The sequence below is a fragment of the Natator depressus genome, chromosome 5 (genome assembly GCF_965152275.1).
Source record: "Natator depressus isolate rNatDep1 chromosome 5, rNatDep2.hap1, whole genome shotgun sequence".
NCBI lineage: Eukaryota > Metazoa > Chordata > Testudines > Cheloniidae > Natator > Natator depressus.
Genome location: NC_134238.1, coordinates 33793466 through 33813831, shown reverse-complemented (window position 1 = coordinate 33813831; position 20366 = coordinate 33793466). Strand labels below are relative to the sequence as shown.

Genomic DNA, 20366 nt, shown 5'->3' with positions numbered 1-20366 from the left:
AAACTTATATATATACACACACACAAATGAGTTCCAATCCTAAGTTTCAAAAAGTAATAGAAGCTTCTATAATAACTCAGGCCAGGCACTGTGGATTTTTTGCTTATGCTTAGTAATCCTTGTGCCTCAGAGTCCAAGCTGCATAAAAGATACAGTTCCTCTTTTTAAGGGCTTTTTATTCCTTCCCCTTCTGCTTCACGTTGCCAGTTCAACTGTTGGGAAGAATTCACTTGCATGTCTCTTTTTCATTGGGTGGGGGTGGTAGTTGGGGTAGTAATCAACAAAATCTTTTGTCCCCTGATGTTCCACAATAGTTCATCTGATGTTGATGGGCCTTCTTTGTTGGGCAGGAGACAACACATCCTTTTGGAAATTAGTCATTTCACACTCATTAATGCTTCTCTCCCATCTGGTGATCTACTGTTACAGAGCAAACACTTAAATATTACCTTATAACATGGGATACAGATATTATACGTGAGATTAACACATGCAGCAACTGACATAAAATCTAAACACATTCTTATAAATCTAATACCTGTTTTAACAGTACCAATACACAGGTGAGCCAGACTGGTTCCAGCTATGCATTTGTTGGCAGTTGAGACCCTGGGGCCTTGGCATGAGCTGGCAACTAGTCTGTCTACATCACAGTTTGATGTTAATGTAATATGATTTTTAATTCATTCATAGACAGGGAAAAAGGTGAAGTCTCTTTAGCTACACCGCAGAACACTTCTGTGAAAGGCTGCAACAGCTCTGAGTTTCCTCAAACTATTGAAGAAATGTAGCCGTTAGGCCTTTTTATTCTCTCAACACTCTCTTCTCACTTTACTAGGAGTCCTTCATGCCTGGGCAATTCTTAAATAGAAAAAACTCATAGTTTTGGGGCCTTAGTTACCACAGTATGTTAAGTGTGTGGGTTCTTCTCTGATGAAAGGCACTATACGTAGTTCCTAATTTGTGTGCTGCTTAACCACAAACCCCATCTTAAAAGCAGATTTCCAGGAATGCAGCTTAGAGAAGAACAGATCAATGATATTCTACCCCATGCTTCCCATGGGTGATATCAGACTTCCTATGAGGCAGTGGAGGACAACCACTTCACCACTCGGCTTGTTCCTGATACTGGATAAAGCCAGAGACGGGGTGATTTTCTCTGCTTGCTCATTCCTGCTACTGCAAAGAGAATGCATGTGCAATGAGAAAGGAGCAGGGGTCAGTCACAGATCCCCAGGTGGCAGTGGTGAGAAAGCTACAGGAATGAACGTGTCCCATAGCCAATTCACCCATAAAAGTAGGGTGGGCTTTAATAAAGCTATTACTACCTCTCTTTTCGTGCTCTTCCATTCCCTTATTACCTCAGCAGCAGAAAGGAGGGGGTACTAGGAAGAATACAGAATAAAGAACTGTGTCTTAGAGATTATCCAGGATGCAGCAAAAATGAGTTAGTAATTTTAACGATAGCGACTCTGGGAAGATTTTGACCTTTTGTTAAATCCTTGCAATTGAGGTAGAAGGGTGATGTCCTAGGTTTGAGGCACTGAATCCTTCATCACTTGGGTCTGAGAAATGACAAATGCACATCTGCAGCCATAGGAAATTAACATAGATAAAGATATTTGCACTCATTTAGGCTGTGAAACTCAGTCTGTAATAGTTTATTTTCCAGTGATCAGAAGTGTGGAACCTACTCTGTGTCTGAACTGTAATGCTGCACAACTCTCCTCTTGAGTCCTCCTCTTAGCCTAGAATCACACCAATTACCTCAAAGAGAAAAGGAGACCTATCTGGCAAATATTTCACCCTTCCTGCTTTCTCCCACTTTTGTTCTCCTTCTACCTGCATTCTTCTCTCCTTCACCCTGGCCTATGACTTGGAGGTGTTTCTTCTATTCTCAAACTCTAACCTCACAGTCTGGAGCCTGTCCACACTTGACCTCCCCTCAGTATCTCTCTCACCACTTTCATCTTCCTCATCTGGTTTCCTTCCCTCTGCCTTGAGATATGCTATTCTTGTCCCAGTCTTCGGAGCCCCTTTTTTGGCCATGCTTGCCTTGCCAGGTGTCGCTGAACTTCTCATCTCCAGTCATCTACCTCTGCTTCTTTGACTTCCGCTCCACTAACCAGCCCCTGCAATCTGTCTTCTGCTCCCTCCATTCCCTGGAGCCTCTCTTACCAAATGTGACCAATGACCTTATCCTGGCCAACGATCCCCTTCTTACTCTCTTCCATCCATTATGCCATTCTTTTATACTGTTGATCATTCCATCCTCCTGGAAGTTCTTGCATCCCTAGGCACCAGTGACTTTGTTTTTCTGGCTCTTGGTTAGTCTCTCTGACCACTCTTTCAGTGGTTTATCCTCCCTCTGGCTCTCTTGATGTCCTCCAGGGCTATGCCCTCGGCACTCTGTGCTTTTTCACTTTGGTATCACACATCTTTGATTAATAACTCTTATGTTGTGAGTCATAAGTGGTCGTCTTCATCCTCACCTTTTCCCTCTCCCTTCAGCGTTGCATCATTATCTGTCTCTTCCACATCTCATCCTGATTGTCCTGTCACCAGCTCAAACTCAGTATAGTAAAAACTGAAATTCTCCTTCTTTCCATATCCATCCTAGCCCCCTCTTCTCTGTCATGATCAGCATTCCACCATTCAGCCTACACAGGCTTTCAATCTGTGTCATTTCTTTCCTCCTTTCCCTCCACAGAATCTGCCACTAAATCGACACATTTTTCCTCTGTAGTATCACTGAAATCAGGTTGTTCCTTTCTAGTCTCCCAGCCCTATCCTTTCCCAGGGCCTCACCATTACTTACTGCAACAATTACAACCTTCTTCTCTCTGGCCTCCTTTCTTTTCACTTCACCTTTTCTACATTCTGATCAAACTATTCAGTGGCCCCTTTAAAATCAGTTATGATAGAAATAACACAATACTATAATAATAGGTTTCAGAGTAACAGCCGTGTTAGTCTGTATTCGCAAAAAGAAAAGGAGTACTTGTGGCACCTTAGCGACTAACCAATTTATTTGAGCATAAGCTTTCGTGAGCTACAGCTCACTTCATCGGATGCATACTGTGGCAGTGAATAGGAGCTGGCTATCCAGTCAGCTCTTTATGGCCTACTTCCGCTTCCATAGTAAACTTCTGTTTACTTCTATCAGACACTTGATCCACATTAATCAGAAAGCAAGTGAACCTAAATAAGCCTTTTTCTCCTCACCTGAGGCACATCCTGTCAGCCCTTTAAATCAGCAACCGGCTGTGCATTTTTATCAAGAAAAAACATTGGAAAAGTTAAAGCTTTAAAAACAAAAATGATGTAGCTTGAGCTTCTAGAGCTTATATTCTGTTTAGCTGGTTTTGAGGGTACTCCTTGGGGAAGTCATTAACTGTGGTCTCAGAACCAACATTAATTCTTCTGATATGTTAATTTATAACTTGTCAAAAAGTGCTGATCGTTACATGAAAGTGTGTAATGATCTCTTCTGCTTACAGGAAATACATTCATATAGCAATATAAAGGAGCTAAATTAAGTACAACAGGCAGATACTTATAAATGTTAACAGCTATTGACAACAGTTAACATTTTAAATTTTTCATTGATCCTTTTCTTAAAAAATAATCTTAGCGTCCCCTACTCATCACTTGTTCAGCAGTTTACTGGCAGTGCTGTGAGCTTTGGACTAGTAGAGCATGGCAGTATAATTTTACAATATTCCAATCCACGAGCAGTCATTGGGACATGTTTTGCTTGACAGTCAAGCCAGAGTAAATCCAGGCTTGGAGCTTCTAAGAAGAAATGTATTTCTTTCTAGCACACACTGGCTGTGTAATAGTTTAGTCTGCGACTGCGTGTCCTCTTCAGTGAAGCTATCTTGAAGTGAAATATTTTTAATTGCTGCAGAATATTTTTAATTGCTACAGCTTAAACTCAGAGACGATTTATCTCTACAAACGTATTCCAAAGTAATGCCATTATAGTTGTTTTCCTGCAAAAACTGCATCTGGGCCAGATTGCTACTTCAATGATGGTGCCACTGCTAAAACAAAAAGAAGGGAAGAATAAAGAGGTTAAGCTCCAGATATTCCTTTAATGTAAATTGGCGTAGCTCCATTGAAGTCAAATGGACTTTGACGATTTACCCCAGTGGAGGATTTGGCCTTAAAAATGCAAATTGAACTCAGTAGTTTTTATTGTTTCTAATCGCCTCTGCGTTATGCTTTAATTTAACTCTTGGATGTTCAGGTGCAAAAGTACAAATTGGAAGTGACCTCAGTGGTATTACTTTTGTTTTACCGTGGTGTAAGTGAGAACAGAATTTGTCCCAATGTGTGTTCCCACCATATTCTGAATAAATAACAAGGGATTTTAAAAATAATATTTGAATTTACAAGAAAGTGATTATTTTTGTTTTCTTTAGGAGCAATGTCTGGAGGCTTCAACTTTCAGGTTACAGATGGTTTGAACTTTGCACCTCGACAAATTTTTAGTATCACAGCTCGCACACTAGTTATCAGCCTAGAAATTAACAAAGGACTGGGAGTGTTTCCAGGTATGACTTTGGCTATTAAATTATTTTGATTCAATTTATTTGAAATAATTGCATAGGAAATAATGTGTACAATTATATGATAGATATCTGCCTGGCTATAAAACAGCTGTAGATAGACACACATCTAAATTTGTTGTATGCAGTGTTGTAGTCATGTTGGTCCTAGGATATTAGAAAGAAATGGTGGGTAAAGTAATATCTTTTATTGGACCAACTTCTGTTGGTGAGAGAGACAAGCTTTTGAGCTTACACTGAGACCCGAAAAAGAGCTCTGTGTAGCACAAAAGCTTGTTGCTCTCACCCAATTTGTTTCTCACATATCCAAATTCATAATTTTTAAAACCACAGTTGAATTAATTTGTCACGTGTTTAACTTATTGATACGGGTATTGATATATATGCACATTAGTATGACCTGTAGTGTTGTTACTTCTAAACACAGGAGATTACTAAACTAAATTAATTCCAACATTCTTCTTTAGGTTCATAGAAGCTAGTGGCATAAAGTACGTGTTAGAATATTGAGCCTGTCTCAATTGCTCATAAGTTATAGGAACAGAGTAAAGTTTAATGCCCTCAGGATTCTGAATTGCAACATTGATACTAACCAGTGGGCTGATTCACTTAATTGCTCCTTGAGAATGTTATGAAAAGCAGCAGAGACCTACAGTTGTCTTTTTGTTGACTGGGGAAGACAGAATTGCGTTGGTTCACATGTGAAAGTTTATGCTTGCAACCATAAGAGCCAACATCTTAACTTTTTAAATGAAAGCCTAAGTCCTGAGGGAGCTGACGGATTAGGAGCCGCACTCATCAGAGATGTTTTGTACTCATCATTGGCAAGTAGACAAGTTTCAAGCTCTGCTATAGCACAGTTCTGCCCAGAAGTGATTCCTGGATGAGACAGTAGCATAACACAAGACACTAATTTCTGGAAAGGTCCCAGGTTTAACTCTTGTAACTCACTCACATCTTGTTATTGGGGCCTAAGAAATAAAGATTTGTCTCTTACCAGCACTTCTGCGTTATACCTTTCATACGGATAGTATGTTGCCTGAACTACCTTTGTCTTTCAGAGAAGGTTGTCCATCAACACGGAGGGATTCAGTGTTGGGGAAAAAGAAAAGGAGTACTTGTGGCACCTTAGAGACTAATAAATTTATCTGAGCATAAGCTTTCATGAGCTACAGCTCACTTCCGATGAAGTGAGCTGTAGCTCACGAAAGCTTATGCTCAGATAAATTTATTAGTCTCTAAGGTGCCACAAGTACTCCTTTTCTTTTTGCGGATACAGACTAACATGGCTGCTACTCTGAAACCTGTCATTAAAAGTGTTGGGGAAGTTTGCACTGCAGCTCTTCATCTATATATGTTGTGTTAAGCTAGCATGAGAGAAATATTTAAGTTTGTTTACCTTTTCAAACAGAATTCTCATAAGTAAAGCCTCATAATACAAACCACTTAAAGGAAACAAAAAATCAGGTTATTGCAGCATGGTCTTGTAATTCAGTCAGTATAAATGTGATTAAAATAAATCTACTTACAAGCCTTATTAATCTGTACCATGCCTGTCTGGTGTTTTTTGGTTTGTAAGGTTGCCTCAGGCACAGGGTTTACAGGAATTTCTACTGTAAGCCAAATATAATTATAAGAAAAATATTCCTGACACATTTTTGTAGGAAGAGCCTCTAGACTTTCTGACAGCTTTCCAGCAAGGAAAATATATTTCCTTCACCACTGCTCAGCTTGGTCTACAGTCTTTGCTGAGCTGTTATTTTACTTTGACTTAGTAAATATATATATGGAGAGAGAGAAATTGTGCTAAGTTTTTTTCACACTTTGGTTAACCTTAACTCTTCAGGGTTTTTCCATTCTCCCTCTCTCTCTTTTTTGCCACTTGCTCTATAAAAATGAAAAAGCTTGCTCCTAAACATTGAGATTGTCTGTGTAGCGATGTACATTAAACTTGTTTCATTCAGCTTTTCTGAACTGCGGCACTTTGACTATCCTGAAGGGGTTGTGCCTACGGTACTGGCACTGTTTTTTCTTCTTTTTCACTAGCCTCCCACCCACAAATATATAATAGTCACTGTCTGGTTACATTGTATGGGATTGAAGGAAGCCTCAGTGTTGAAGCAACCTCAGGAATTTTGCTTTATGGGCAGGTGAAGCCTGGACACATTGTAGAGCATATGTCTGGTCTTCGAAGTTGGGCATAAGCTACTCTGCCCATGCTTTATGACTAAGGCTATGTTTATGTCACGGAGGTCATGGAAGTCATGGAATCCATGACTTCCAGAGATCTCTGTGACATTGTCCTTCATCCCTGGGGCCGCAGGACTCTGGAGCTGACAGCCAGTGGGGCCCTGGCAGGGTTCCAGCAACAGGTGACAGAGTCCTGAGGAACCCCTCCTCAGGGTTCCAGCGACAGACGACAGCCTTGTGCGGGGGGAGTAGAATGCCTTGGTAAGCAGCTGGGGTGTCCCATTTTCTCTTTGGGAAATATGGTCACCCTGCAGCTCCCAGCTGCTGTGGGTGGACGGGAAACCCCACAGCTCCCAGCAACCACGGTGGTGGGGGAAACCATGGAGTCGCAGCAGCAAAAGTCACAGACAGGTCACAGCTTCCCTGAATTTTTGTTTATTGTTGGCAGGGGAGCGCTGGCCAACAGTCTAGAGCGCTAGCCCTCAGGCAGGGGAGCGCTGGCCAACAGTCTAGCATCCTGGCTCTGGCAGGCAACAGACAAACACAGGCTTCGTGGCTTATGGTGGGGAGGCTGCCACCCCAGAGGTGGGGTTGCAGGGCTAGGGAGATGCAGGCCCACCCAACTCCATTGCATCCCAGCCAAGGGCCCTTAAGGTGGCAAGGTGTCCTGCCACTGAGTCAGCGTGGATGCTCCTGCAACACGCTGACCAGCTGTTAAGCTGCAACACCACCAAACTAAAGTCTGGTTTCCCTGGGCTACTTCCTACCAGAGTTCCAAATCAGGCTCCGTAGTCTCAGGCTCCTCTGTTTCGTCAGGTACTCAGCCGCCGGCAGTCCCACCAGCTCCTCCCCGGACTTGGTCCTCTCCAGGTCCAGGGTGCTGCTGGCTTCACTGATGGGTCAGCAGGCAGCAACAAGAAGGACACATCTGTCTCCTTCCCGGCTCTGTTCCAGCTGAGCTAGGGGCTCCATCTTTTGTACTTCCTGCCCCGCCCCTCAACTTCTGGTGGGAGGGCCGAGCCCAGCCTGACTCCGCTCACCTGGGCAGAGAGAGTGGTTCCTCCCCCTCTGGCTTGGAGGGAGGCCACACCACCTCACTACAGTATAAATAAAAGCTACTGTATGTGAACTTGCCTCATGACAAAGATCTGTATTTTTGGGGGGACATCCTTATTCTTTGAGTATTGAGAGGTGACAATTAGGAAGCTAGTCAAACAACTAATTTTATAAAGTACTATATAAATGATAATATACTTAGATTATAGGCTGTGCAGTATATATGAAAGTTTTCCTGTGGCAAAATATTTACATTGTTGTAAACTTGTATTATTTTTAATTATTATTTAGGGTCTAGAAAACTTATTTCAGCTCATGATCTGAAAGCTGTAACCAACGATGTGGCCAACATAGGAAACAGAACTATCACATTTACTATTGTCAGAGCCCCAAAACTTGGAAGACTGATCAGAATAGACTCTGACAAGACCACACAGGATATTTCCACTTTTACCCAATCCATGGTAAGCATTCACATTACAGAAGGTCCAGTGGCAGACTTATTGTAAAGTGCATCCTAGTTATTCGATCTCTGCCCAGTCCTTTTACACTGGTTTTTGTGCCAGCTATGTGTCCCATCACAATCATTGCCCAATTTAGCTGTGTCATTCAATATCTGGCAATTTGCAGTGACCACTAGATAAGAAGCCCCTGCTCTCCCTATTGGAAATTGGTGAAGTCTGAATAATTTGCACTCTCTTGTTTTGGTTATAATGGTATTTCTTTAACTAAGGTGGACTTTTCCAATGTCCAGTGCTAGTCGGCTGATCCCGTTTCCCTTCCTGATTTCTCACTCCTCACTAGTGCACAGGTTCGAAGTCATTGGTCCTGGGTGAAGAAGTCATCCAAGAAGTCCCTTCTTAGCAGCAAATTTCATGATCACTTAGGCTGGACCCAGTCCCCTTGAAGTCAGTAGGAGTCTTTCTGTTGACTTCAGTGAACATTAGATTAGGCTCTTAAAGAGCATCCCTCCAAAGGAAATGCTTGGATAGAAGACTCTTAACCATGATGCAGGACCTTGAATTTGAAGGGTTAAAAAGAGGGAACTTCATTTACCTTCCATGAAGAACCTTATAGGTGTGGCTGCTACTAAAAGAGAATTGCTGAGCCTTTGTGTAAAGCATCTGGATATAATTGTGTGTTCCACAAAACAAATTAGTCTCAGAGAACATGCCTCACAGTGAGACTTAAGGAGCTCAATCTATGTAGCTTATAGAACAGAAAGTTAAGAAGTAACTTGGTCATGATCTAGAAGTACTTACATAGAAAAGAGATATCTGATAGTTGACAGCTACTTAATCTGCAAACAAGATCATAACAAGGTCCTGTGGCTGGAAGTTGAAGCTTGACCAACATAAAACTGGAAATAAGTGTTATACCAATAAAATAAAAACCAGCAGGATCTTATTAAAGGGGAAAAGGCAAAATGCCACATTTATTGTGAATACAGAAAGAATCATAGTAAGCAGTTAGTTATAGCTATAACATTCCATTCAATTTCATATTTATTCACACATTCATTCATACACACACATACACACACACACACACACAGGTTCTGCAAGGTTGTTATCATAGTTACCAGCCTTAGAGTTGCTCATAACAAGCCACTGGCCAGGTGGCCTGGACATGAGGAGGGAGCTGGGCCTTGTCAGATGCACATCTGATGCTCCTGGAAGTTGGTTTGCAGAATCAGACCCCAAAGTTCTCACTTTGTAGAGTTCATTTTTATAGGAATTTCTTCCTATGCCAGTCTATGGGAATTGCTTCATCATGCTGTTGCTGAATCAGTCAGCAGATGGCACATTCCTGACGGCTCCGTGCTGCCAGATGTTATCTTGTTCTTTGGTTCTCCCATCCTTGAGGCTGTTGGGTGGATTCCAGTCTGCCCTCCGGGGGTCCGCTGGTTATTTCCACTTGACGCCTTCTTCAGCCAATGGACACTGGATTCTTAGGCTGGCACCTCCCTGATCTTTAAGTTATTATCCACACCAAGCATCCATCCACATACATCCTTTATCTCTATTTAATCACAATTGTTAACAAAGCGAGATGAATACAACAAAAGGGCGGGGAGTCTCTGGGTGCTGTTTCTGTTGTTACAGAGTATTGCTTTGAGTCTCTCTCTGTGTGAGTAGTTGTTGTTACAAAGAATTGCTTTGAGAACAGACTCTGTCTTAGAATGTACTAACACAATTAGCAGCTTGCAAGTTTCACACAGAGAGGGAGAGAAACAGTACCAAAAACCAAGAGACCTCTTAATTAGTAATAGCCTGGAATTTAAACTATGGGGAATCGAACTCATTTGTGATTTTAATACAGAACTTCTTTAATATGATCCAACATAAGGAGCAAATTTTTAACAGTACTTACCAACAACTTACCAAGGAATGTGGTGGATTCTCCATCACTTGAAATCTTTAGATCAAGACTGGATGTTTCTCTAAAACATATGCTGTAGTTCAACCACAGTTATTGGGCTTGATGCAGGAATTATTCTGTGAAATTCTGTGGTTTGTGTTACGCAGGAAGTCAACTCAGGTGGCCGTAATGGTCCCTTCTGGTATTAAAATCTATGAATTTATGAACATTAGGTTTACACAGTTATGTGCTCACGTCAGGAAATGCCATAGCTTAGGTTGTACATGTAACTTTTACTCTGTTCTCTTTTAGATATAATACAGCCTTTAAATGTTATTTATCAAATAATACTTCAAAATGTCATGCAGCTTCTTCCTATAACCGTAGATCTTACAAATTCTAATGCCTTTTTACAAATTAAAAAAGCACTCAGCCAAATATTGTGTGTCTGTCTCCATTTTAGGCCTTGTCTGTCTTTGGGAGTTTTGGGACCCATAGTCTCCAACAAGTGCAGCTCCATTAGTGGTAGCTGTATTGTAGATAAGGCTCAGGTGTTTTAACCATTCTCCTCTAACCTTATGAAGGAAATGGGGAAAGAGAAGGAAAATTTTAATGTTGGGAAAAATTCTCACCTGGCTTAGCTCAGTGTGTTTTAGCCATACAGGAGCAAGCTAAACAGAAATGAAAGGTAGCAAATATGGTTGATGATGTATATTTGGAGCGTAGAATTGTGCAACTACTGAGTAGGAATTTGAGATAAAAAATAGTGAAGTCCATGAAGAATAAGAAATTCAGGTTCTGTTTGTTAATAAAAGTCTTGTGAATCAGGTTTGAACTGGAAAGCATTTTGGTTCAATTTAGTTTTTTCCGTTTCTTTGGCCTTATAGTCAGTGTTCAGAAATATATACTTCTCACCTCAAGTGAAACTCATTTATCTTGACTAAAGAAGAAGTTAGCTAATCTCCTTCCTTATGTCTGTGTTTCACTGCCTCAATAAAGCCATAATTATCACCCACTTTCCACTAAACTTGTCCAAGGCCAGCTGTTTTGCAGACAGCATAAAAAACTAGTTTGTGCATCTTATTTTCCAAGCCTGTTAGATTAATTTTGAATACAGTTGATTGTTTTCTTGGCAATCTTTTCATGATATCTCAACAATCTTTTTTATCAGTCAGCTAGCTGCTTGCTTCCTCCCCAGACTAAATCCAAATATGTTTGTTTAATTAAACTGAATACAACTCGTTCAATTATCTTCTAATTTTTAATCCTATTTGAAACAGTTGCATAAATGGACCAAAAAAAACCCCATGCCAGTGGGATCCTTTCCTTAGCCCAGACACTCCTATGTGCGTGCAGTAAAAATACCCTAGATAGATTTTAAAGAAATAGTAAAAATAGTAAATTTACTTTGTCCAGCTTTGTCCAGCTTGGAGCTATGCTTAGGAGAGTGATCCTGCCCCCCTATCTACATGGACATATGACCTTTTTGCATCATTTTGGGGATTCTGGCAAACACGAGTCACAAAAGGCAAAGTTTAGCAATAACTGTATTTTTGGGGCAACACACATCATGTTACTTTGGACGTTGTTTTGGAAGTTCAGCCCACAGGGCTCAGTTCTCCTATTAATGTCAGTGGAAACTTTTCCATTGATTTCAGGGGGAGCAGATTGGTCCCATTCATAGCTGGAGCTTAGATTCCATAGTTCCATGCTTTAGAAACACTAGAAATGATCAAATAGAATTATTCAGTCCATTCAAAAATATGTCATGTAAACCTGTGCTAGAGAAGTCCATGAGATGACTGCAAGCTGTGTAAAGAAGTACTTATGGGTACAACAGCGATCTCATTGGCAATCACAAACTAACACAGGTTAAGCCGGGTCAGTTAGCTGAATGAGAGTTCTCCAAGGATTCAGTATGTAACACTCCTCTCTCTGAGTCAGTGAACCAGTTTCAGCATGAGGATAAATCTGTTGGATGAGACTTGAAAACAAAGTCCTGACCTCTTGTGCTTACTAGAGATACCAGGGCACTTTCACAAGATTATGGGTATTAACCCTGAGATTCTGACCAAATTCCAGTGCAGGTAATTGCTTTTTGTAGACCAGAAATTCAGTTGAAAATATATTCTTCATTTCTTGCCCTGATTGATGCTTAGTGGTCTTGCTGTGTGCTGCTGGGAATAGATATGCATTCCCAGGGACAGATACACTTCAGTGGTGGGACAAATGGTGTGTGTGTGTTTGTGTATATATGTATACTTTGTATCAGTTGTACAAAAAAAGTGTTGATGTGAAAAGTGGTGGGCAAAGTGTTGTATGTAGATATGTTTATTTCTCTGAAGATATCCTACTGGACTCTCACTCCTGAGACTTAACTCCTTCTCATCAGACTGGCAGAACTCTATTAACTCTTAAGTTTGTTGATTCTCAAAGGCAGCAACAACAGGATAGAGTGTGAGGTAGGTTCCTTTCTGGCTGTTGTGTGCCATTCCCTGCTGAGTATACGAGCTGCCCACCATGGACTCCAGTCAGCTCTTTATGGACTATAGGTGGTGAAGGAGGTGCCCTAGAGAAAGCATGACTTAACAGTCATTGAACCATCTCCCAGCAGTGCCTTATTAGCTATTTTGTACTGTCTTACCCTTTTGAGGGCCTACTCACTTATTTCGATGTCACTTCTACTACCCTCAAAGGGAAGCAAATTTAAGAGCTTGGGGAGTTCTGCCAGTCTGGCACTAGTGACTTGAAGGTCGCACAGATTATATATTCAAGGCAGTAGAACTACAAGGTAATTTCCCCACATACATTATGTATACAATCATTAAGCATTGTCATGGACACTTTGTTCTGCTTCAGACTGTTGTGCCTATGATTATTCTCCAGTTGTACCTGTATATTCAAGTGACTGACTCCCTCTATTTTGGCCAGGTGGATGAAGGCTTGATCATCTATGAGCACACACATAATGAGGCTGTGGGCTGGAGTGCAGAAGATTCTTTTACATTTACAGTCTCCTCCCCACCAGCAGCTCTGGATCTCCAGGTGTTTCACGTTGCTATTTCATATGAAATTAACAGACATGATCAGAGTAGTCGCTTGCTTGCAAATACAGGTGAGGTTACTGTGCTCTTTGAGACACCTAATGTTTATTACCACATGCGGGATCCAATGAGCAAATTAGAAAGAGCAGGGCAAACCTTTCCTCAATAACAATTTATAATTAATTTCCTCAAAATATTTATAGCATAGATTGCAGTGTAGATAATATTTTGCAAATGATTTCCAATTGTTTTAGTAAACATTTAAAGAGACACTGGTCAAAATGTAGTTTAAATCCAAAATGTAAGTTTTGCAAAAACAGAAAGGGTTTTGAGTTTATTATTAATAGAAGAGTTTTTGTGAATTATTTCTTTTATATGCCTCTTTCTGATGCCTGGCCAGAAGACTAGCCTGGGAAACTAAAGTTCACTAAACCTTTTTTTTTTTTTTTTTTTTTTAAAAAGAGACCTTAAAATATTAAAGCACTTTAGAAATTCAGTATATTTATTTTTTCCTCTTTAATGTTGTGGTTGCAATTCTCCTTTTTTGCTATAATGATGTGGTAGTAATTTCTAGGGATAATAATATAGTGTCTTCTGTAGCTGTAATGTATTGCTACATCTTTAATCCAGCACCCATCCATCAATATAGGAATTTATCCTCTGACTTTTAAATCTCTACATTTTAAAAAAAAGTGGTAATATATTTCCAGCTGGGACAGAGGGTCATGTGATATCAATATACCAGGAGAGCATTTGAAACATTGACTCCACATCGGTCTTCCCTGAGCTCCGTTAGTATCGCTACTGCACATGTGCATCTTATTTCTGAAACGTTGCTATGACCAAGTAATAGTTTTTAAATGGCTCTTTTTCTTTCTGCAAGGTGCTATTGTCCAGGAAGGAGGTAAAGTCCTAATCAACAAAACAAATTTAGATGCTTCAAATCTATTGGCTAAGTTACCCGACATGCAACGTTCTATATATGAAGTCTGGTATCAAGTTATATCTTTACCTCAGCATGGCATAATTGTGGTTGGAGAAAGAAATATTACCAAAGAAAAACCTAACTTCTCCCAGTACATACTTAACAAATTTGGAATCTTTTACATGCATGATAACTCTGAATCACTTGCTGATCATTTCACTTTTGCTGTTTGGTTAAACCTGAAGAGTAAGTCTGCAACAAAGCCTGATACCGATGTTTTGGAAGAGATGTTTAATATCACCATTGTTCCAGTGAATGACCAAGTTCCAGAGTTGAAGACGAAAGGGCTGCGTTTGAAAGTTCTGCAAGGAGATACGTCTGTGTTAGGACCAGAAAATTTGAAAGTCGAAGACTTAGACAACAGTCCAGGGGAGATCAAATACACCGTCATTAGCAATCCCACCAATGGCTATTTATCAATGATGAACAATCTCAGTACATCCATACAAGATTTCACACAAGCTGATGTTGATAGTGGCAGAGTTTGGTTTGTACAAGATGGAAGTTCATCCTCTGGGGTTTTTTACTTTAGTGTGACTGATGGCAAACATCGCCCATTATACAAACTTTTCAACCTTGAAGTCACACCAGTCTCTCTCACCCTAGTGAACCTTACTGATGTGGTACTTCCACAGGGTCAGACCTCTGTCACTATTACTAATGTACAGCTATCAGCTACAACAAATGGAAAAAGTACTGACATTAGTTATGAAATAACAGTGCCCTTCAAATATGGCCATTTACTGATTGGAAATGAGCAGGTTACTAAGTTTGAGCAGGCAGACTTACACTCAGGAAGACTATCTTATCTTATGACAAATCTCAGTGCATCCCGGGATATATTGGAGTTTATGTTGTTCACCTCAGAAAGTAATCTTACAGGACAGGTACTCAATATCACAGCAGGGCCTTTGGTGAAAGCTGCATCTGACCTGAAAATTCCAAGCAGGATGGTTTATAAATTAAGGATCAAGGACCTGGATGCTACAGAATTAGCTAATTTGACAAATAGCAATCCCAAATTTGAAGTGATAGTTCCCCCAGCTCATGGAAGAATTGTAAGAAGAAGGTCGATAAATGATGCTACGTTTGTAGGAATTAATTTGTTCACACAAAATGACATTGACAGAGGTGTTGTGCTGGTTGATGTAGATGCTAATATGACAGGTACTGATATGTTAAATGACTCGTTCACATTCATACTCAGGGCTGATGACGTGCAGCCTGCTGTAGGCTATTTTCAATATGTCATAGTGCCATATGATCCTTTACTTGTGCAGGGTTTTACAAGTCAAGTGCCTTTCTTAACCTACACGGATACTTTAAAAATTCATACTACTTCCAAGGATGAGCCACCGGTTTCCCAAGAGGATGAGGGACATACGGAAGCACCGGGAAAGACTGTACAGATCAGGTGGCAAAACCGAAATCGCTGGGGAAATCAAAATGAGGAAGATTCATTGCTTAATGGGGAACCAGTTGAGAACAGATCTGCAAGAACCGAGGTCACAGTTAAAGCAAATGCCAAAAGTCCCAAAGTGAAGCCACGTGAAAACAGTAACCCTTTGTCCATCATTATCCCACTTACATCAGTGGCTCTTTTACTCATTGCCGCTGTTATTTCTGTGTGTTTTTTTCTAATGTGTCATAAGACAGAAAAGGCAAAATCTCTCATCAAAAATCAAACACAAACAGTTCCCAGCACTCCAGGTCTCAGTCCAGAACGGAGTCTGACCGTACCCATGGTCACAGTGACGCCTCTTCCAAAAGGGGCTGCAAACTGCACAGCCACTCCATTCGTGGCAGTCAGATGTAAACAGCTCCTTCCCACACCGGTTGCTTCAGCTGAAAAAAATTCTCTGCAAAACAGCTGGTTAAACCTTGATCCTGAAATGCTCCAGCACTGTCGAAAAACAAACCCAGCTTTGAAACACAATCAGTATTGGGTGTAGAGTGTGGCCATTTTGGGTCATGTGGATTAATGTAGATTTTAAAAAAAATATATATAATGTTGACATTTGATCATTCTTTATTATGCTTATTTATTATGGGTCAAATTCTGCTCTCTTCACTTTGAGCATGATCCAAACCTCAGTGAAGGCAATGCGCTGATTCCTATTGACTTCAGTGGGCTTTCGATCAGACCCTTAGTTGTTACATAGACAAAATACCCACTGACTTCAGTGCCTTCTCTGTCCTTCTGTATTTTAAATTAACTCAGTATTTGCAATATATTTTATTTCCCTTGAAAGGGATAAGGCAGCATAAACATTGTGTCATTTACTGTATATTTTTATACAATATCACTTTTTAAAGAATCAAATTTGATACAAATAATTTGTATCTTGTCTAAACCAGCTTACTTTAAAGAAAATGCAGCTGTTTTCATAAATAATTGCCAAGGTGCTAATCTCAGGAACGTCAGTTAAACCTGAATGCTGTTCAAAGACCAGTGCTAAAGCTACAAAGCTGTGATTATTTTGACAAGTATTCATCAAGGTCCCTGGGCTGGAAGCCTAGGATTCTTCTCCACAAGGATACTACAGCAGTGATAATACATACGTGATTCTGGAGCTTTTGTTTGTTCTTTTTGTCATTCATTTTTAAACTCTAGCCTCAAAGGTCTGCTGAATGTCATAATGCATGTCTGACCTCTAATCCACATGGCAAAAAAACTATCAGCCAGCCTGTCTACAGCATTATCTTTAAGCTCTGGGTTTTGTCTGCAGAAACATATCAAATGTCGTACTGCTGTCTAGGGGCTGAATTCTGTCCTCAGTAACACAAGTTCTGCTGTGTTTGAAGTCAGTGAGGCCAATGTAAGTGACAGCAGAATTTAGTCCTCTGCTGTACAAATAGAATTTGTTGCTAAACTACTGAGAAAAATAAATCTGTGTGAAGTTGAGAAAATGAATATACTGTGGAAGAGTTTCATAACTTATTGTTAACAAGGAACTTTGATCGTTCGTGCCTTAAACACTATGAAAAAAATTACTTACTCCAATTTAGCTCCGTTGATAAAATGTGTAATAATTTCTCTTTAAAGGGAATATTTTTATTTGTATGAAAGTCCTTGCTAAACAATTATATATAAAATCCATTTTTAAGGTCCAGTCCTGCCTTCAGTGAAGACAATGGCAAAACTTCCATTGACTTCAAAGAGAGCAGAACTGGACCTTAATAGAAGATTGCTGAGATCTTAACTGGTCCCATTATTTATCGCCTGATCTATTTAAAAAATTTTATTTGGAAAGACCATTTTCCAGCTTCTAAACCAGCTTTTATGTGATGATCCATGTACTTGGTGTGGATTCACCACAATGCTTTACAGACTTCATACTAAAATGTCATTGTAATTTGACATCCAAATACTACCATTCTTACTTTAACATCCAGGACTGTAGTTGTATAAATGTTCTCATTGCCATTTCCTTCACAGCATAATGAACTGTTTAGCCATAAGCTGTATTCCCCCATTTATTTATTCCATTTAGGTGAAATTCATCCCAGTGCAGAGGGCCTAGCCAAGGCCTTGGTTACCACTATGCCCTGAGGGCCAAATTATGGATGCTTAAGCACAGGAGTGCTGGGGATTGGAAAGGCACAGGGAGCTTTCCTAATCCCTCTCCTCTCCCAGCCATGGACAACTGTAATTAAGATGCTTTATGATATGTCATATGGTACAGGGATTCCAGAGGGTCCATTTCTACTGGAAAGGGTATATAAACACTCAGGGCCAAATCCTCAGTTAATGAAGTCAGTGGAGCTACGTCAGTTCAGACCAGCTAATGATCTGATCCATAGGTCAAGTATTCCCAAATTAAAATGTGTTTGATGACTTAGGGCCCAACCCTGCAGTCCTTGTACAGGCACAACTTCCACTGAGTCCATAAGGATAATATGAGTGTATCCTGAATAAGAATTACAGAATTAAATACTGGTCACCGGTGGGCTATTGTTGTGATTTCAGAAACTAAAATTTTACAGTCAATGTCCAATGTATTGTTTTTACTTCATCCTATAAGTGTATTTTTGTTTTGTAAAAAGTGGGATTTTTTTAAAGGATCCTTTTGTGACATTGCATTCCATATGTTTTATGAAAATATGCTTATGAGTGTGAATACAATGTAATTGGAATATGCTTTATGCAAAAGGTCTTTGTGACCGAACCCATCACAGTGGCGTAGTCAAACAGGATATGTGCACAGCTGATTGCTTTGAGACACTTGTAGTAATTTTAAGTGAGTTTTAAGTGTGGTGGCTGAACAACAGACAAAGACAAAGTGGTTACTGGTTTGTTATTTTCTGTTTGCTTATTTTGGGTAAGGGAAATAGGGACAGAAAAGTAAGTAAATTAAGTAAGAGTGAAGCTCAGAAGAAGCTAGAACTGCACAGGTTGCAGCTTGCCCAAAAAGGCTGAACACTGGGTGCTGGGAAAGTCTGTGTTAACTAAGAAGACCCTGAGCTGAGTGCATCCCAGTTTCAGTGAACTGCAGAGAGATGTTGCCCAACCTCTGGGTCTGTGCTGAAGCTGACTGAACTGTCTAACTCAGCAAGACAGGAGTGGAGGGGCGCCTGTTCTGGCAGGAGGGTTGTTCTCAGTGGTATCCCAGCTCATTAAGTGATGGTCTCAAGGGAAGACAAATGGAAATTGATGCACAATTTGCTCGGGAAAAGGCTGCCATGAAGGCAGAAGCAGCCAGACAAGGGGCTGCACACCAGCAAGCACTGGCCTTAAAAGACACAGAGATTGAAGCACAGAAAGCTGCCCAGGAGGAGAAGGAAAGAGAGAAGCAGCATGCTCAGGAGGAGAAGAAAAGAGAACTGGGTAGCAGATGCCCTGTCCAGAAAAGAGGAATTTTAGATTTACTGCCTCCGCCATGGACAGTGTCATGGCAGTAAATTCAGGAGGGTGTGATGTTGCACTTCATATGTGTTATGGAAATATGCTTATGAGTGTGAATACGATGTAACTAGAATATGCTTTATGCAAAAAAAGCATAAAGCATATTATGGGTTCTGTGACCGAACCCATAACAGTGGAGACTGAACCCGTCACACCTTTCATTACCAAATAGATTTCAAAATCGCAACATAAGACTGTGATGAAAGGATTTGTAAGAACAACAAAGAATTCAGTTTTATACATTGCAACATGTAGTGTTGTTTTTTAAAAAGCTATAAAAAGTTGAGTTAAGAGAGCAGAAATACATCACTTTATCCTGCTACAAATAAAATCTTGTCTCCCAGTTTCCTAGTGTTCTTGTTTTTAATTATATATATTTCATTGGAATATAAACAGGCTTTCCCACACAAAATCAGATCACTGGTGCATCATATCTGGTATTCTGCTTCTAAAAGTGGTCGGAACTTGATGCTACCAAGACAAATGGGAATTTATTCTGCCATGTACCTAGCCGTTCAGAACAATGTAGTATCGAGCTAAATATAGTAGTTTGCACAAGTTCACAAAGTACTGCATTTGATTTATTTCAACAAGTTTTTCCACATCCAGTTGCTCCATAAACTGGGAAGAAGATATTTGGAATTCTTGATCTTGACTCTTAATGCATTTTTTTCTAGATGTATTTTGTTGTTTAGAAAATATATCCCACATCCTTTGATCTATCATGTCTGATCTTTTAAAGTGTAAATCATTTTGTGTTTAGTAGCCTGGAAGACATATCTAAAAGTTACTTCATTTAGTTTGCTAGGGATGTCTTACACTAGTGACTTGACAACATGCTGACAAGCTATGTGTTTCATTAAGCAATAGGAGGCAATTCTAGCACCACAGTGAAAAGGCTATTTTGTGAAATGCAAGTACAATAAACCTCTATCCAGCTACCATTCAGCCATTTGAAACTGCGAAGCTGCATTGTTGAGCTGTATTTTTGTATTTGTATTATGACAGTGTCTAGAGACAAAACAAGAATTGGGGCCCCATTGTGCTAGGTACTGTATAAACACAAAGTAGTCTGCAGTCCCTGCTTTGGAGAACTTAGAGGCTAACTGCTTATTTGGGAAAAATATGATGTGCTGAGTGCCTTCAATTCTCCCTGGAATCACAAGGGGTAGAAAGTGTCCAGCCCTAGAACTGGTCAAAGAATTTGTAGACAAAATGTTTTGTTGTTGGGAAGTTAATTTCCAGTAAAA

The 20366-nt window shown here is 40.1% G+C and overlaps 1 protein-coding gene across 1 annotated transcript in view; it reads left to right on the top strand.

The window, feature by feature from the left end:
- The window catches only part of LOC141987929 (chondroitin sulfate proteoglycan 4-like), a 64801-nt gene extending 45350 nt beyond the window's left edge, over window positions 1-19451 (top strand). The window contains exons 7-10 of the mRNA XM_074953761.1: window positions 4428-4559; window positions 8112-8284; window positions 13113-13296; window positions 14109-19451. Coding sequence (XP_074809862.1) covers window positions 4428-4559; window positions 8112-8284; window positions 13113-13296; window positions 14109-16162 — 2543 coding nt within the window. The 3' untranslated portion in view covers window positions 16163-19451. The remainder of the gene's footprint in view (window positions 1-4427; window positions 4560-8111; window positions 8285-13112; window positions 13297-14108) is intronic.
- The last annotated feature ends 915 nt before the right edge of the window (window positions 19452-20366 follow it).